General features: G+C 44.8%; 1 protein-coding gene across 2 annotated transcripts; it reads right to left on the minus strand.

Moving 5' to 3' along the window:
- Positions 1–634: 634 nt before the first annotated feature.
- Positions 635–14,604, minus strand: HERPUD1 (homocysteine inducible ER protein with ubiquitin like domain 1). Of its 2 annotated transcripts, none has more exons than XM_081872466.1 (8): positions 14,364–14,604; positions 9,045–9,122; positions 8,871–8,933; positions 7,623–7,750; positions 6,530–6,637; positions 5,891–6,247; positions 3,156–3,261; positions 635–2,218 (listed from the first exon to the last, which is right to left on the minus strand). In XM_081872466.1, the coding sequence occupies exons 1-8, from the start codon at positions 14,541–14,543 to the stop codon at positions 2,063–2,065; spliced, it is 1,176 nt and encodes a 391-aa protein (XP_081728592.1). In that variant the 5' UTR covers positions 14,544–14,604; the 3' UTR covers positions 635–2,062. The 2 variants fall into 2 exon arrangements, with proteins under 2 accessions (XP_081728592.1, XP_081728591.1); XM_081872465.1 differs by having other exon boundaries at positions 635–2,221; positions 14,364–14,603.
- Between the last annotated feature and the right edge of the window lie 5,161 nt (positions 14,605–19,765).

Genomic DNA, 19,765 nt, shown 5'->3' on the forward strand with positions numbered 1-19,765 from the left:
AGAAAGCAGCTGAAAACCCACCCCCTGCAGATTCCACCATCCGGGGAACTTGAGTTGCATATGCACCTACCGCTGCACAGACCGTACCAACTTGGGGAGGGGGCAAAGGAGGAACAGTGGAAGATTTTGCCGCATAGCTACTTGCCTGCATCCACTACCTTCCCGAGGCAAGTAGCGAATTTCATGGCTGCATCTCACAAAATATATCCAGCAGTTTGCCACTACTGATTGAGGGTTTGTTTGTTTGTTTGTATGTACGACATGCACTTTATTTCCTCAATTGTTTCCCAGAGACTGGTGTTTTCTCTATCCTTACAAGTGAAGGACGGGAGCTTTTGTCGTCTTAGCAGCACAGTTCTCAACAGCCTTGCCGGCAGCACTGCCCAGAAAGTGTGATCCAGCAGGGCTCTTCTTGTCTTATTAATCTTATGATGAAGTACTGATGACAGACTTCAGCATCGCAGACCTGGAGTAAAGTTGGAACAGACTGCCAGATAATCGAGCGAGGTAATGAGAAGTAGAGGGAAAGGAGTTCAGATTCTCAGCCACTCAGTTATACCATTTGTCCTTAATGCCTGACTGGACAGTGTTTCTTATACAGTTTTACCTGTGCAGTGACCGACAAATGAACGGCTAGACAGCAATATCTAAGTTTAATAAAATTAAGTCATTGCGTGTTAAACTTTGTTCAACAGATATTATACAAGAGAAAGTGGTCAGCTGTACAGATGAAGTTGATATGAACTGAAGGCTTACAATCTGCAATAGTGAAAATATAAATTCAGCATCATTTGATATTCACAATGTATACGCAGGACAATGGCCCTGTGTGTTAAGATAATCTAAGAAAAATTATCCCTGAGCTGAAAAGATTCTCAATGCAAATTCATTAAGTTTTAGGAGATGCAAGCCAAAGATTAACAGAAATGGAGGTATCAGGAATGCCTCCTAAAGTATAAGGAGCAAAGGAAAAGCATCTCCAGATCCCAAAGGCACAAAATATATTGCTCTTAAGCAATTTACCCTTTAAAAGCACAAGCTTTAAAATGTGAATATGACATTTTCAATACCTATTTCCTTTCCCAGGTCTTCTTTATACTTGCATAGTTCCATGCTTATTTTAAAATACAAACCACTAGAAATTAAGCTAGTAACATAATGCATGTTTTAAAGAACTTCTTCTGGAAGACTTTTCTTTTTTTAAACCCATTTAATACAATGCACAAAAAAAAGAATGCAGAGAAATATTCCGCTGCTGAAATTCAGGAACAGACAGATGGGCCATCGTCTTTCTAAGCCTTGCTTGCAAAAGACTCTAGTTTGCAGATATCTTGAGTTTGTAAGGTGGTGTCAAAAACAGCTGACAATATTTTTGATTAGATGCTTATCAGAAGTCCTAACAGAAAGCAGCCTGGAAGATTTTATCAAGGGAAAGAATGCTTGGATCTACATGATCACTCCAACTGATAAAACTGGGTGATAGTTCTTGACATGAACCTGTACATGTGGGTTGGTTGCTCTTGCTATACTGTTTAGTATAAAAAGCTCAACTGAATCTTCAGTAGGAAGCTATTTATGCAAACAGCTCCCTACATTTATTGAGCGCAAGCACAGCTTTTAATTATTTTTGGCATAAATCTTCCCTGTAAAACTCTTATAATACATATCTAGCAATTCACTGGTTGCGTAAGATACTACACTCAGTGTAATTAAAGCATGAAATACATTCCAACAGGAATCAAGTTACACCAGCAGAAGCAATGTGCTTCTCTCACTCTTGGTCCATCAACAGCCTTACTTGCATTCAGTACAGAATTGCACACTGCTGTAGGCCTTCACTCAATGTTTCCCATACAATTCACTGGCACTCTGTACTTTGGTCTTATGGCTGCTGCAATCTCTGTCTTTCGCTTCTGAAAGCAGAGTAATTCCTTTTCATCCATTGGTACCAGGCCACTTCCAGCATTCAAACTGGTGTCCAGTCCAGTCCTCGCTCAGCCAAAGGTCTCACAGCAAACAGACAGCTGCAGTTTACTGGCTATTTGTGTGGCTAAGCAGCCAGCTAGTTGGCCACAGCTGGGGGTCCCTCAGGCAGGAGGGATGCAAAGAAAGTCTTGAAGAAAAGCCACGCAGTGCTCATGAACGAAGACGGTGCTGGTTGACTCTCTGGTGTGGTGTCAGGTGCCTCCATTTCACCCTGACCCCCCGCATTTTCCTCCTGCTAAACCAAGGAAAGAGAAAGATGTAATAATTCCCTGACAGGATCATCAACTGACCTTCTCCAGCAGTGCTATGGCTTTCTTCCCGGGTAGCTTTAGATTTGACACTGGCAAATATTACCAGTTGTAGGTTTACTTTGCCATAAGTCACATGAACTAGATATATTTGGCTAGGCAGACTCTGTGAAGGGAGAGCACTTCATGCAAGGACCTCATTAGAAGCTGGGAGCAACCTGCTCTCCAAGCATGTATTAACAACATGCAGGATACAAAAACCATTTCTGAGATAGCACACAGTTGCTGCATTAATTCAACACATTACAACACATTTAACGTTAGCAGTGACATCTAGGGCCTGGGAGATGGACATTTTCCATCATCAGGTCTCCAAAGCCTTCAGTCAACAGGAAGAGCCAGGAGCTGGAGATGGTTTGGCTGCCTGAAAAAAGGAATGCCCCACCCCAGAAGGAACAAAACATTTGGTGCTGCCCAGCACTGGGTCTCACATACAAAGCATGGAGTGCATTATGTGGTACAGTAGAACCAGCACCACCAAATCAGGAAAATGCTCGACAAATGATTCAACATCTTGATTCATCTCAAGTTCTACAACATAATTTTAGCACGTCGACTGTGCTAAGTGGAAGCCAATACCGAATGCACAATTTGCATCCTAAATTATTTTGTCACACAGAACAATTTACAGTACATAAGCGCCAAGCCACTTAAGATATGTGGACAGAATATACAGAGGTCTTTTAGAAACAGTACAGTACTGAGGCAATGCTGAAACCCTAAACAAGCTTAATTATCCAGGAAGCAAGTCCCTCTGAACGAGTGGCATTCATTCTGAGCTGCTTAGGTTTGAGCTGGAAAGTTCATCAGACCATTCAAAATTATGCTTATGAATGAAATTGTATTCTGTTAGGAACTTACTTGTAAATTATTGTTTTGGTCTTGGTTAACAGCTGCTTGGAGAGGAATATTGTTCTCAGCAGGCTGAGCTGGCCTCCTCCTGAAAGGAAACCATCCAACCTGGTGCCTGAGAAGACAAAACCAGTGAGGTATAAGACAGAATGCCAAAAGGAAGTCTGAAAAAACCCTCTGTCAGGATAACCCATCTGGCATGGGAGTCTCCATTCAATATTCAAGGACAGGAAGAGAGCAACTGACTTAGCCCCTGCTGTACAAGCCTTTCAAGTTATTTCATAGAAGACAGCTCAGAGTTCTGTGCACTGCATGACATCCGTAATGTGACTTTCAAGGTGGGAAATGTTATTTGCTGAATCACCTTATCCCATATATGCCCACTCAACTGCTTCCATCTGCATAACTGGCACAGGTGTTTTTAATGTTCGGATGGGAGCCACCCAGAGTGGCTGGGGAAACCCAGCCAGATGGGTGGGGTATAAATAATAAATTATTATATTATTATTATAATACTTGTAGCCATATTAAAATACCATTTTCTTACAAGCACACTTTGGAACTCCCTGCCTATTGATATCAGGCCTATCCAGACATGTGGAAGTTACATTTCATTTCTTTTTAGCAGCTGATTGCAATCATCTTTTGAAACTGTTTAATAGGTTTTAATTGTTTTATCAGTAATTTTATTAGTTTTTTATATTTTTGTAAACTGCTGAAGAGGTTTTCATTTTTTAAAACAATCCAGCAGCTTATAAATTTTGCTAAATAAAAAAGACCAAAGACAGTTATTTTGTTCAAATCAGTGTCCCTTTAAAGGGCTGCCAACATAAACTGAATGGCTATCTACCCAAGTTTACCAACAAACTGCAAAAGCTGAGGAGCTTTTACTGTTGCTAATGTATAAAAACTGCATTCAGTAAAGAGCTGTCTGTGCTACAGTCCCACAGGTGAGAAATGCATACAAAGGAGAGGACAGTTTACTAGGACAAATTCAGACGTCAGTGTTTAGCCTACAGTTCTTGTATGTGCAACAGTGAAAATGAGCGACAGGTTGCAAAACAAGATATTTTTTACCTGTGGTGCATGTTTCCTTTTAAACCCTCACAAGTGGTATTTTAGTAGATGTTTGAAGTACTAGCCTCCTTACAACTATTTAAAGGGAGCTGCAGAAATATGTCCAGGGGAGTTTGTGGGCCAGCTCAGATAAAACAGGAAACCACAGTTTAGCTTTATATACAGAGGCCTGCTCCCTGCCAGCCATAATAGGAAATTTTCACTTCTTGTTGTAAACCATGGTTTTCTGTACCAAAGCCTACCAAGAAATAAGCTTAGTGGAGCAAATTAAATTGTGGTTTATGATCCCAACATGTTAACAAGTTGTGGTTAAAACTAAGCTGCCCTGCCCTCCACTTTGGATGTTAATGATATTTTGTCAACCAACCATAGGTTGGAGGCTGTTGCTTTGCATCTAGGTCCCCAATGGCATCTCCTGGTAGGGCAGGCTTTCAGCCCTGCCTGAAATACTGGCAGATGACTGCCAGCCAAGGTGAGACAATACTGAGCTAGACTGACAGGGTGTGGCTCATATATAAGGTAGCTTCCTGTGTTCTTAGGTGGTACGTTCTCACTATCTTCTCATGGCCAGGCTGAGCAACTGTGCAACCCCGAAGCCTTGATCACAGTTTGACATCATGTCCACACTTGGCCACTAGTCTCCCCCAGCAGACACTTATTTTAAAATAATGTGCACCAAGATTAGTGGTAAAAAGTGAGAGAGATAAGATGAGGCCGCAGAAACTTACAGGTACATCTTGCTGAAGTGGAATACAATAGATGAAACTGTTAAGTCAGCTATGATTAAATGGGCACGGGACATAGGTCATGACATTATGCTTGCGGACTGGGAACAGTTATGGACCACCGGTACTAAATTTACGGCATGTAATGCCTTAAAAGAAAATATTATGAAAATGATTTACAGGTGGTACATGACCCCAGTCAAGCTCGCGAAGATTTACCATTTGCCCAATAATAAATGTTGGAAATGTAATGAAGCCGAAGGTACCTTCTTTCACCTTTGGTGGACTTGCCCAAGGATTAAGGCCTTTTGGGAAATGATTTATAATGAAATTAAGAAGGTACTTAAATGTACTTTTCACAAGAAACCGGAGGCATTTCTCCTGGGCATGGTTGGCCAATTGGTTTCAAAGAGGGATAAGATTTTATTTATGTACGCCACTACAGCAGCAAGGATTCTTCTAGCAAAGTATTGGAAGACACAAGAATTACCCACACTGGAAGAATGGCAGACGAAAGTGATTGACTTTATGGGACTGGCAGAAATGACCGGCAGAATCCGCGACCAAGAGAAAGAGACAGTGGAGGAAGATTGGAAAAAGTTTAAACTATATCTTAAAAACTGTTGTAAAATAGAGGAGTGATAAAATGTCAAGGGGAAGGAAGATGCAGAATTGCAGCTAAAACTGTTTGATGATTTAAGGTGAAATTGAGAATGACAATGAGTTTAAATTTAATTGGCAAAAAGGGTTGTTGAAAAACTGTAAAATAAGGATGCAAAAAGGGTGAGGTATGGGGAAGTCCGAGAAACGAGGTGTATGAAAATGAGGTTAAGAAATGATATTTTGTGTGTGTGTTCGTATTTGTTGATGTTTGTGTGTTGTTGTTTAGTGTTAAAAATTGGAAAATTAATAAAAAATTATTAAAAAAAAAAAGAAACTTACAGGTACATCAGCAGGGTGCCCACCATCACCATGAGAAGCCTGCTCATACTGGAGTAGAAATACACAATGTTGATGAAGACGTAGAAGAGGGTTGCTGAGTAGAGCCAGTCCAGCCAATCCCGATTGCCGCCTTCTTCTTCTTCTTCCATCAAAGCCCCTCCCTGGGCATTCATGCGAAGGTTCTGGTTCTGGTTCACCCCTGGGTTTACCTGAGGGGGAACGTTTTGATTTCCGGCCTGGTTTTCAGCAGGAAAAGGACCAGAAAGAGGAGCTGGGGCCACAACCGGGGCTGCAACTGGGATCTCCTGCGTACTTCGTGTAGAGGATACGTCACCAGAAACAGCACTGGCAGCGATGCTAGATGCAAGATAAAAGTCATGAGCTCAGTTAGAAAGCTGGTGAGAGCTTGCTCAACTTTGGTGTGCATGAAACAAATTGGCAGCCTCAAAATAGCAAGCCAACAACAGGAGCACTTCAAGGGTAGCTTATTTGTGCCAGGGGTTTGATATAAGCTAACACTGAATACATACAGGCGAGAGCCCTAGCTTTTCAGCCACATCACACCAGTATGCAAATTTGTCAAAATGCTTGGGATTTAGCTCCTTGTAGAAATAGATCACAACGAAGACAGCAACTTACTATTGCATGTAGTATTGTCTTGCATAAAACTGATGGAACCAGAACTGCAGCATGCGGTATGTTGTATAGGATGAATAGCCTTGAAAGCAGTGCTGCACCGGTGCAGATCTGATGCAGAGGAGAAGAAAACATGCTTAATCAGGACAGGCATACTATTTTTTCTCCCTTGCCCTCACTGAAAATTATATGGCAAGGATTTTGTAATGCTGTACCCTCCAGGCCAAGGATGTTTTATCAGCATTTAATCTTCAGGCTATTGAAGTGGAAAAGAGAATGGACTGGCAGGGTTTCTGCATCTCTGCTCTGGTAAAAGACTAACTATTTGTGGCTCCTCTCTCTAAGCTCTTTCCATTCCAGCTGTTGGTTACATAGTCCTTACAACAAGGAACTCGTCCCTGGGTGTCCTTCCTCACCCTCCCTTCTTCCCCAATCCTTGTGTGTCAGGCCTTTTAGATTGTAACATTTTAAATAAAATGCATCACCAACGAATCAGAAGGAAGAATTAAACTGTGCTGCAGTCAAAGTTCCATTGGGGAAAACATGCTGACGTACTGGGCCTCATGTTGCTGAACCACAACTCGCATCACCCTCAAGAAGAATGACCAATGATCAGGGATGCATGAGCTGTAGTCCAACTTCTGGAGGGCCCCAAGTTGACTATCCCTATACTAGGGGCTCAGGAGTCTTTGGTTTGGCTTGGTAGCCAGCTGCTAGTTATGCTCACCACCAACTCTCTCTCTCTCTCCTCCCCAAGGCCTCTCACATGCCAAGCAGGCTTGCAAGGAGAAGGGAGGCATTTACTTATTTGTGCTGGGTGCTGGAGAAGGTCAAAGCCAAAGGCTTGAAGGAGAGACAGGCATTTCTCTCATTTGCACAGTTGTTCTTTGCTTTCCCCAAAGTGGTACCTCACATGTGGAGTTAGGGTGCACTGCTAGGCACCCATTCCAGTAGTAGGCCAGTGGCACCAGCTGCTGCCAAGAGAGTACATAGATGCCATCTCAAGGGTACACAGATTCAACAGCAAGTTGTCTGAACAAGCAGGCAACAGGCAGGTACCCAACAGGCAGAACCGAGCCACTCACACCACACTTACCTATTGCCAGCATTCTCTGCTGCAAGGGGCTGGTTGCCGAGGATGTCCGTCTGACTCAAAGCATGAACTGAAGGAAGCAAAGGCGGGGCTTGGCTAAAGGCTGCTGGCTGATGCTTGGCTTCAACAACCTGAGGAAAACATTGATCAGCTGAAACTTAAGAATGTGTCTGCATGGCAGCTTCTCCCTCCCTTTTAAGAGGATTTTCAGACAAATTGCGAGGAAGGGGAGGTATAACTTGTTCCCCCCATGGTTTCACCCCTGTTCCTTCCTCCCCCAAACACCACCACACAACCGCTCTTGGCTTGCCTTCACCTCATTTCTCCCTCCCCACACCACCTTCTGTGACAAGACTTTAGTAATTTGCCTCACAATTTTTCAATAACAACTTTTTCTGGAAAAGTTCTGCTTGAATCTCGATTGCTCCCACCAAAGCACCTTATGAGGGCACTCTGCTACCTAAGTGCTACACATAAGTTGCTCCTGTTTCGTTTGGTAAGTGTGCTGGTTTCTGAGACAGTTCTACCAGACTGATAACAGAATAGCAGAATACAGCTGAGGAGAAGTCCCCCTGGCATCCAAATGAAATCCCCTTGTCAGTCATGTTCCCTGAGGGCCTATTCCCCAAACAGAAAGAAGAAGGTTTCAGGTGTGCAGACACAAATGTGCATAGCAAGTATGGTAACAACTATTCAAGCAGAATCAATTGACGGGTGCAATATGTTTACATCCCAGCAACAGCTTTACTTCAACATTATGATAAATATAACCATCACACGGATAAAAGTGAAACCAGCAAGTTGAAATCATCACCCTTCTCTGTCCTTCCTATAGAGTTTATATCCAGAGCTAAACCAAATCCCACTGGTTCTCTCCATTCCGCCAGGTAAGGGAGAGAACCATTACAGCTTAATTCTGAAGGCCACAAGTTTCAGAGATGGCTACTAATTTAGATGGTTTTCAAGCTGAAGCTCCAAAGTCTTTGAGGATTGGGTGTGTCAATAGCATGACAGCTAAAAACAAAGCTGCAGCAAAGGCACCAAACCTCTGGGAGTGGTTACCTCTCTTGTGGCCTAATAGTGAGCTTCCCAGGACTCTAACAGATGCAAGTGGTGGGCCTGCTATGGTTTACAGAGTAATGCAATATTCATGCTCTTACAAGGCTGTAGTAACAGCTCCAAGGGGAACTATAACTAAATTGTGGATAAAGATAAGGTAGAAATCTGAACAACTTATCAGTTTATAAATACCTTCACGTCTGTTTCTTGCAGTTTTGAGTTGCACACCAGGTGGAGAGCATGCACCAGATCCTGCTGAAATATAAACCAAAATAAGTTTCAAACAAGAGTTCAGTTTATTGCATTTACTTGCTGATCCACTAGAGTTAACAAAAGCAATGCTGGTAGCATGCAGCATCCAAGTACCTTGGCAAGCACATCTCGCAGGTAAAGATGGTCCTGTAACAGCTTCCCAGAATAAATCAGTCTCTGAACGTCTTCAGGCTTTAAAAGGAAGAGAACACAATGGTTGGTCAGGACCCATTCTGTTGAATTATGCAGAACAGCCATGCAGAACTTAACATGTGCAATATTTATTTATGCAACTTCCATCTTAACAAAGCACCTTTGCAAACAACACAAAAACAAAAAAAAAACACAACTGTCTGATTTGGAGTATTTACATTCCATCCTTCTTGTAGCAAACTTATTTGTAATACAAAGCTACTGCATGAACAAGTTATGCATTTCAGCATTTCTGAGATCCTCAATTATAGTAATGCTTAGAAACTACTTTGGATTTGCTTGCTGGACTTCTAGGAGGCAGAACAGATGCATGCTGTCAGGTCAGAGAAGACCTTTTTGGGATACATATTCCCAAAAAGGAAGATGTAGTTTCAGACGTACCCACATCTAAGAACTCCACACCTGTTTCATCAACCTGGTGACTGAGTGAGAGTGAAAAGTAAGACTGGACTTACATTATGGCTAGGTCCTATGGCTAGGTCGGGATGGCATGGGGATGAGGGACCAACTCCCTTGTCTTGCGGGGGCCCAATTAGTGCCATTGCCTTCCGTTAAGAGTTTGGGTGTAATCCTTGACGCCTCCCTTTCCATGGAGGCGCAAGTTACAGCAACAGCCAAGGCGACATTTTTCCACCTTCGCTGCATCAAGCAGTTGGTCCCTTACCTTTCCCGCCCCAACCTGGCCACAGTGATCCATGCGACAGTCATCTCCAGGCTTGACTACTGTAATTCGCTCTACGTGGGGCTGCCCTTGAAGCTGTCCCAGAAACTCCAGCGGGTACAGAATGCTGCAGCGAGGCTCCTCACGGGGTCTCTGCCATGGGAGCATATTCACCCAGTGCGTTTCAAGCTGTACTGGCTCCCGGTGGAGTACAGGGTCAGATTTAAGGTGCTGCTTTTGACCTTTAAAGCCCTTCACGGCCTAGGACCCTCATACCTACGGGACCGCCTCTCCTGGTATGCCCCACGGAGAGCCTCAAGGTCCATAAATAACAACACCCTAGTGGTCCCAGGCCCTAAGGAAGTTAGATTGGCTTCAACCAGAGCCAGGGCCTTTTCAACTCTGGCTCCGGCCTGGTGGAACGCTCTGCCTCATGAGACCAGGGCCCTGCAGGATCTGATTTCTTTCCGCAGGGCCTGTAAGACAGATTTGTTCCGCCTGGCCTTTGGCTTGGAGCCAATTTGATTCCCTCCCTCCCTCTCTTTCTTTTTTCTTTTCCTTCTCCTCCTGCGACGAGGCTACATTTTAATATTTTAATGTTCCATTATTTTAATGTTCTATTTTTGTTTTTAAGTTGTAATCATTCATCTTGTTTTTATTATTGCTTGTAAGCCGCTCTGAGCCCGGCCTTGGCTGGGGAGGGCGGGGTATAAATAAAAAAATATTATATTATTATGGGGCACAAAGTACAACCCTCTAATATAAGCCAAGATACTGATGTTGATAGACAAGGCACCCACCATCAGCAAGCCTTTAATTCATTTTTTTAGCCCTAGCTTTGTGTCCTTATTTTGTGTTTTGGACAAGTGCAATGGTCAGCCACTTGGAAAATCAGACAAGAATGTCCACTTTGACCAAAGCTCTACCTCCAGTTAACAATGAGAAACCTTGGCCAAGTTGACAGAAGCCAGTATCAATCACTATCTCTAGTTAGGAACCTTATTATAACTCTTTTCTCTAATTGCAAATGGGGTTTCTGTAGGACTATTTCAATCTCAGAATTACCGGTAACTCCCTATTTTGCTCTTAAGTAAATTAACTGTGCCACACTTCTTTGAAATTGCAGTTCTTGTGAAGAAGTAATTTGACACCGCAGCATTACTGGAAATTTCAAAATGGCCTGACTGAAGTGTTATGAGAGACAAATTTACTTGCTGGAGGGTCGAGTATGAATTCCACAGCAGGAACCCCCACCGCTGCAACCATGCTAGCAGAGGGAATGGATGTGAAGACAAATCCGTTTTCATTGTTAGAAAATAACAAGGTAAGCTTTACTTATCTATAAGATAGAGTGGGTGGCATCTTCTGGGGGTGGGTACTCAATGCACAGGAGCATTTAATTTAATTTTGATGTACACTAGCATGTCCCAGGACCTAATCTGGGAATTAGGGTATTTAAATTTTTATTTTAACATACCATATTTTAACTGCTGTGCCAAAATGTATCAGTCATGTTAAGTGTTAGAAACTGAGATATGAGAGCTAGGAGCTAAATGGCACCTTAAACCTAGGTTATGGGCACAACAATGGAAAGTCTAGGCATACTTTTTTAAATATAACATTACAAAGCTGAAAATGAATGAACTGCAGTTAAAGTTATGTTCATTTTTCACATGGTCTAGTCCTCATCTGAATACTGCAAAAAACAAAGCCATGCTTCCCCTGCCTGCCCCCCTAACGTTCTTAAGAGCGTCTCTTCTCCAGTCTTCAGAGAGTGGCTGGAAGTGGGGAGACAGAAAAAGGTCCTCCTTTCCTTCCACTCTGCAGTTTTAATCTGAAATCTTAGGCCCAGTACTGCACCCAGAGCTCAGAAACTGCTCGTGCTAATGAAATTCTTGTCGCAAAATGCGCCTAGCACAATGGGAGGATCAAATGCTGGTCATGTCATTCTTGTAAACTGAATGAAGAATAAAATAAACTAGACTTACTAGCTGGATCCATCCTTTCTTGTTGCTAACAAACTAAATCATTGTGAAGTAGTGTCAGTATCAGACCAAAAGGGAAGAGTTAGTTTCATAACATTTACGTGGCTGTCCCACTCTGTTTTGAATTCAAACACAGCATTTGCTACTAGTTGTACTAGAGAAAAGCAGCACTAATAATCCTTTTTTAGTTTTTCAAATCATCCTTGCCAAAATAGCAAACTGGTCTACCAGCTGGGTCATTTGCATTGCAAAGAAAGTGACAAAGTACTGTTGCTTCTTAATTTGAAAAATAGAATGGAACAAAAATAACCCCATATGTTCATAAGGGGATTTTTGCTGCTTTAAGCTTCTTCAGACAGAGGATCTCTGATCATTTATTGTAAGCCACAAAATGATGAAGTCATTTGCCTTGGCCATGAATTCAGCAATTTCAGCATTTGACATCCAAATGTAATAAATCAAGAGCGACAAGTGAGTAAGACCTAAGCCCTATTGCATCATCTGTTTGGCAGAAGAGTGAAAAAAAACCCTGTTCAAAGAAGCTTAGGCTCCCAGAACAGAATGACCAGCTGCCAAGAGGTGCCCAGACTGTTTGGTTATGTAACACTGCTTGCTGATGTGGAGGGAGCCTTTTGCTCTGGGCATGGGTGATGGAAAAAAATCACACTTGGCAAAAGCAATATATCACCCCAGTACTAAGCGGATAAACAGCAAGGGGGGACAAAGGTCAATATGATCACAATGATGACTTTAATCAAAATCACCACATTGGACTTGCAGGCATTCTATGCTCCAAAGTCTGTTAAAACACTACTGGCAGCTTCCTAGTCCTTGGTGAGAAATGTTAAGATTCCAACTGCTGCTATATAAAGGCCTGTTTAGAGAGTACGTACAGGCCAAGATGCCTGGAGAGAACATGAACAGGAAGAAGGCTGCAGAAACCAGAGATACCAGCCTAAGCAGAAAGAACAACTATGAAAGGAGGGGGAAAGTGGATGAGGAAAAAGAAATAAGGTGAGAGGTAGAACTGGGGGAAGAACAGCCAATGCAGCGAACGAACACTGGACCACGGAGACAAACCTCTCCTTGGCCATGAAGGTCATAGAGGCACCTTGAGCCATTCTCCACCACACAACCTAACCTACCTGCAGGTAGAAAGAGCAGATATCACCATGTACTCAGATCACTGGAGAAAAGCCAAGGTACATAATGGATACATAAAAAAGCAAACAGAAAACAGAAAAAAGCCTTTGCGCGTAAGAGAGATAAAGGCTTCAAAAATCAGTGACTGGGGGAAGAGTTGAAAGAAAGGAACTATGGTGAATATGGTGGCAGGTACCATGCAAACCACTTTGAAGCGTTCTCCCGCAATCAAGTGTTGTATAAATTTCATGAAATAAATAAAAATGAGTAATGCAAGAGCAAAGCTTAATCTTTTCATAGTGTTAAGAGTGCTGCTACATCAGATTGAAGGCCCTTCAAGTCCACTCTCTTCTGACAGTAACCAGCCAGATGCCTATGGGAAATCTTTTAAGTGGAATAAAAGTGCAACTCCATAAGTCTCCCCAGCAACTAATATTCCATGACAGAGGGAAGATCTTAGACAACAACCAGGTTTATCACCAGCCACTCCACAGCAACATAGAACCTCCAGGTGCAGGCAGTATGCCACTGAATACTAGTCTCAGGAGAGCAACTGCAGGAAAAAACTTCTGCCTTCATGCCCTCCATGAAACAACTTGTTGGCCACTGTAGGTGGCGGAAAGCTGGGCTAGAAGGGCCACAGATGTGATCCAGGAAGGCTGTCATTCAAGGCCATATTTGGTTTCAGAGTCCTAAATTTTCAAAAAGGAGGGTTGTGGGAAGAGATTAAAAATCAATCTCCTGTTCTGCTTCATACAGTGTAGTGCATAGAGTGGGGCCTGGAAGATCAGGGTTCAAATCGCCACTTGGCCATGAAGCTCTTACTGTGTGTGACCTTGGGAGCCAGTCACTCACTCAACCTACCTCACAGGGTTGTTATGTGGATTAAATGAGGAGAGGGAGAATCATATGTACCACCTGAGATCTTTGGAGAAGATGCTGGGGCATAAATGCAAATAAACAGACATGCAGCCCTCTAGATATTGTTGGACTACAGCTCCCAACAGCCACAGCCAGCGCTCCCGGGGGGGCGTTAGGAGTTGTAGCCCCAAAATCTGGAAGGCTGGCTTAATGGTATTTTTTACGTCCGTCCATGCCTTCAGCCTCTGGCCCCCGCCCAGTCACTATCAACACCCCTCAGACATTACTCTCGCCCCTTTAAAAGTTCACATCTCCCAAGTCGCCAGCAATAGCCGAGCACAAAGGCAGAAAAACCCCAGCCTGTCCCACCCTGGCAGCTTCCGAATTAGGCTGCGTCTGAATTTGGAGGCTCCATAGGAGAGTGTTTTCTCAAACAGAGCCTCCCCGCCCAGGAGCAGTGTAGCCCGTAACAGATAATTAATTAATTAATTAGGAAGGAAGGAAGGAAGAGGTGGGGAAGTGCCGTATGAGGAGGAGGACGAGGAGGAGAGCGAGTCTTCGCAGACTCACCGGGGCATCCGGGTGGCGGCGGCGGAGCTCAGCCTTGAGGCGACGGACGCTCCACGAGCGCTGGGCGGTCAGGCGGAGGTCGGGGTGCCGCTGCGCGGGGCTCTTGACCACGAGCGAGACCTCCTCCCCTTCGGCCTCGCCTCCCGGAATCCGGCCGGGCCCTACCGGGGCTTCCGCCATCGAGTCTCCGCTTCTAATTCTCGCTTCCACCACTCCAACAGCTACGCTTCACTTCCTCATCCGCGGCCCCCTCCTTATATAGCCTCGCCCTCCTCGCGGCGCCGCTGTGGCCTCCACGGATTGGCCGCCGGCTCGAAACGTGGGCCTATCAGAAGCCGCCTGTCTGTCCGGAGGCAGATGGAGGGGTAGGAAAGAGAGCCAGGCCTATCTGGGCGTGGCCAAAGGGAGAGGCGTGGCCAAAAGGGGGAAGGAAACAAACTCGGCCGGGACATGCAGTTTTCTATATTTACATGTCACGTGATGCCTTGTTTTGCCGTGGGATCGTAAGAAGCTGCTTTCTACTGAGTCAGAACCTTACGTGCATCTAGTATTGTCTACACTGATCGGCAGCGGCTCTCCAAGGGTTTCAGTCAGGGTGTCTCTCCCAGGCCTGCCTGGAGATGCTGCCATTGGGGGTTGAACTAGCGATCTTATTCATGCTCTACCTCTGAGCTATGGGCTTGGACCTAAAAATAAGTTTCTAGTCCTCATGATTCTAAAATGAAGGGGGGCTGATTTTTAAATAAGCATCGCAGAAGTTGCCTTTCACCATTGGTCCATCAAGGTCAGTAGTGACTACACTGGCTAGTAATGGTCTCCAGGGTTTCAGATAGGGTGCATTTCCAACCTTATCTGCAGATGGTGGGGATCGAACCTGAGACCTTCTGCATGCAAAGCAGATGCTGTGCTACAGCCCTCCCCAAGAACATAGTAAGCTGCCTTATACTATTGGTCCATCTAGCTCAAGGGGTTGGGATTGAAGGGCGCAAGGCTGTTGCCTCCTTCTTACACTGCCCTCCCCAGCCTCTCAAAGTGGCGCAGGGCTGGCTCAGGGAGGATGGCATGAGTGGCCTCCTGGGATGATTGTCTTGGCAGCCCCCCCCCCCAGTGCTACACGCCTGGGGGAGAGGGCTCTTGTGCGCAAATCCTGCTTGCTGGTTTCCCACAGAAATCTGCTCAGCCACTGTGAGAACAGGATGTTGGACTGGGTGGTCCATTGGATTGATCCAGTGGGGTCTTCTTATATTCTTATGCTTTGGAGCATATGAGCAAATAGGTTTTGAGAAGAGGGGAGAATGATTTCCTGGTTCAAAATGGTGTGAGCAAGAGGCATAAAGGTAAAGGGACCCCTGACCATTAGGTCCAGTCACGGACGACTCTGGGGTTGTGGCGCTCATCTCGCTTTATTGGCCGAGGGAGCCGGCGTACAGCTTCCGGGTCATGTGGCCAGCATGACTAAGCTGCTTCTGGTGAAACAGAGCAGCTCACGGATACGCCATTTACCTTCCCGCCGTTTACCTATTTATCTACTTGCACTTAGACGTGCTTTTGAACTGCTAGGTTGGCAGGAGCAGGGACCGAGCAATGGGAGCTCACCCCGTCGCAGAGATTCGAACCGCCGACCTTCTGATCGGCAAGTCCTAGGCTCTGTGGTTTAAGCCACAGCGCCACCACGTCCTGCAAAGGCATAGGTGTAGATTAATTAAGTGCTAGGGAGTGGAAAGTCCAGTGGTGTACTGGGGAGCCATCATGCTGGCGGTAGCTCATGTTTTGCATGCAGAAGGTCCCAGGTTCAATCCCCAGCATCTCCAGGTAGGTGTCGTTCTGAAACCCTGGAAACCATGTCTGGAACCTTTCAGTGTGGAGAATGCTGAGCTGGATAGATTTAAGACAGGTGTAGCAGAAGGCATCTCCCTATGGCCTCAAAACTGCTGCTTTCACTTGCCAGCATTGACTGCACTTGTAGGGAGCATCCACTGTGTGCTGTTCCACTTTGTCTGAGAACACCCAGTGGTGTGTCATACCTGTTAAATGGGTGCACTTGAGGGGAAAGCTGACACCTGCTTATCTACATGCTGAGCGCAGCCCATTGCCAGCAATCTCCAAAGCAAGTGTCCTGGAAACCCGCACAGAACTTTGTGAGCAGCTGTTTGTTTCACACTGTTCAATAATGGATATGCTCCCCTACCCTCCACCACAGGTTAAAATGGCTGATGCAATCCTGAAACTATTTACAAAGATATATGAACACACATAAATAGTACATGAACACACACACACACTATGCTGACAAAGGGTGAAGATGTACAGTGTTCAATGTTTGTGAATACACCCTAAAGGAAATCATAGTAACTGAAAAATAAAAGTCTGAATCTTGGCCAACAAACTGATGATTGTGACCAAGCATTAAAACATTTGTTTTCTGAGCAAAAAACATTTGAAATGTTTGATTGCCCTAATGAAACTCACAGGTTAGCCAGCATATTCAAGGGAAAGAAGCAATTCCACTATGTGAAAAGCTTACAATATTTGGAGCTTTTCAGTTTACATAAATGTAAGAGGTGGCATGATAGAAGTTTATGAAATTATGCATGGCATGGAGAATGTGGGTAGAGAATAAAATCTCCTCTCATAACATTAGAACTGGTGGACATCCAAGGAAGCTGAATGTTAGAGGATTCGGGACAGACCAAAGAAAGTCTTCTTTCCATGGTGCATAATCTAAAATATGGAATTTGCTCCCACAGGAGGCAGTGATGTATTTTAATATTTTGTAAGTTGCTTGGAGATGTTTTGTAAAAAGCAAACAAATATAACAACAACAACTGATAATAATAAAGGGAGAGGGAATGGAGTGTCCTGAAAAAGGGCATGACAGGCTGGCTCTACACAACATCATTTTGTTGTAAATCTCAGGTCACATCCACACCACACATTTAAACTACATAGCTCCCCCTCCCCCACCCCAGAAAAAAAAAATATTGTGGGAGCGATAGCTCACAGAACTACAGTTCCTAGCACCTTTAAGAACCTATAGCTCCCAGGATTTTTTTTTTGGCGGGAGAACCATGTGGTTCAGCTGTATGGTATGGATGTGATTAACTGGTTGGGATTTTGCAAGTCAACAGGGAAGACAGACAGGCACAGGTGGGCAGAATAAGGCAGAGAGAGTTGCCACTGTCAACACATGTGAAATGATGCAAGAGTGCATTGGGACAACGATCATTTCCCCCCAGTGATCTGCCACTGGAAAATAGGGAGAAGAGCTACTGCTTGGTTGGGTCTAGGCCAGGATGTGGTTAAAAAAAGAGAGACAGCTGTTTTATTTCCTTGAACCATGGCAATTGTTTTCCCCACTGCTGTTTGGTCCTTGTGTGTTCTCTGGCAGGCCCCACATGTCGCCCTGGGGCTGTACATAAGTTCATTGCCAAAATGTCACACTGATCTCCTTGTGGGATTGTAGGTGTTGGCTCTAGGCCAAGGGGAATCTCTGCTTGCAGGAAGGCCTGCCCTTCTCATACCCAGAAGAGTCACAGGGGCTCTGTGGAGCTCTCAGCAGATATGAGATGGACTGGTGGGCTCTAGGTTGTGAATAATCTTTTGCTCTTCTTCATCACAAAGACTTCCAAGTCACCTTCCAAACTGGTGTCCAGGATCTTATCATCCTGAGCCCCATCCCAGAACTCTGTGCCCTTGAGATGCCTACTCTATTTAATACACACACACACCATTAAAAAAAAAAAATTCCTGGAGACTTTGCCCCATCAGGGTAGAGCTTTGGGACAACAATCCATGGCCCCACCCCACTCAGCAGAATGAGCAAGAAGGTCTCCAAATGCATCCCAGATTCTAAACTGCAACACCAGATAGCTAATAATAATACCGGTAATAATTTAATAATTTTATTATTTATGGTATACCCCGCCCATTTGACTGGGTTTCCCCAGCCATTCTGGGCGACTCCTAACAGAGGACTAAAAACAGAATAAAACTTAAAACATTAAAAACTTCCCTAAACAGGGCTGCCTTCAGATGTCTTCTAAAAGTCAGATTTCCTTGACATCTGATGGGAGGGCGTTCCACAGGGCAGGCGCCACTACCAAGAAGGCTCTCTGCCTGGTTCCCTGTAACCTCACTTTTCGCAGGGAGGGAATCACCAGAAGACCCTTGGCGCTGGACCTCAGTGTCCGGGCAGAACGATGGGGATGGAGACGCTCCTTCAGGTATACTGGGCCGAGGTTGTTTAGGGCTTTAAATGTCAGCACCAACACTTTGAATTGTGCTCTGAAACGTACTGGGAACCAATGTAGGTCTTTCAGGACTGGTGTAATATGGCCTTGGCAGCTACTCCCAGTCACCAGTCTGGCTGCTGCATTTTGGATTAGCTGGATGTAACTACCATTTGAATTTCCCACAATGCTCTAGGATGATACAGTGTGGAGGGTTATTGTGTGGAAGTAAAGTGGCAACAAGACCCAGCCCCCTGGCATTGCTCATTACCACTGCTGCTACCACTGCCACCCACTGTAGGCACCAGGTAAGCTGGTGGTGGGGAACCTTAAGCCTAGGCACTGGATATGTCCCTCCAGGCCTCTCTGGTTGTGCCTCTTGCTCCTTTTAAGGGGGATTGAGGAGTGTGTGGGTGTAGAAAATAGCTCACCATACAAAAGGCAAAATTTTACATTCATTGCTTCTTGCCCCACCCATAGCTGCCCTGTGGAAGGTAGCCCAGAAGAGAATGTGTCCCATGCGCTGAAGCAAGGCCCTCTTACCCAATCAGGTTTAAGCCAACCAGGGGTTGGAACAGGGGACTCCCACCAGAGGGCCTTTTGCCCAGAGCCCCTCTCCATGACGAGTGCCCAGTGGGATAGTCAGGAGATGGACCTACTTGATGCAGGTTGGTTGCCTTGACGACTCTGAAGCTTTTTGAGGGAATGGGGGGGGGGGGCAACCAATTAGGCAACATTTTGAGGGCAGGCTCTTCCCTCCTGCTCATAGGGTGGTCACTAGTGCATTGGCAAAAAAGAGGACGCAGATTTGCGTGAACAGTGCATGTGATATTTTATAGGTATAGATGCAAATTTGGAAAGAATTGCTACAGTTTGAATAGAAATACAATCCATTTCACCATAGTGGGGAAGGTGTCAACCTCTATACTTGCTCAATCTGCCATCCGGGTTCTATTTAATGATGGACTACTGTGAGCCCCGCCCCCACCCATAATTTTATTAGTCTTTAACTTTAGGCTTGCCATACATCAGGAAAATTCCTGACACATCCTGGTTTTCAGGTGTAAAAGTGGCATCAGGGGAAATGTCATGGAAAACCTGGATGTATGTCAATGTGCTCGTGGACTGCCCCCCGCCCCATGTAATTTGCAGGCCCACTGTATTCAAAAATGC

This window comes from Podarcis erhardii, assembly GCF_964252035.2.
Source record: "Podarcis erhardii genome assembly, chromosome: 7".
NCBI classification, from domain to species: domain Eukaryota; kingdom Metazoa; phylum Chordata; class Lepidosauria; order Squamata; family Lacertidae; genus Podarcis; species Podarcis erhardii.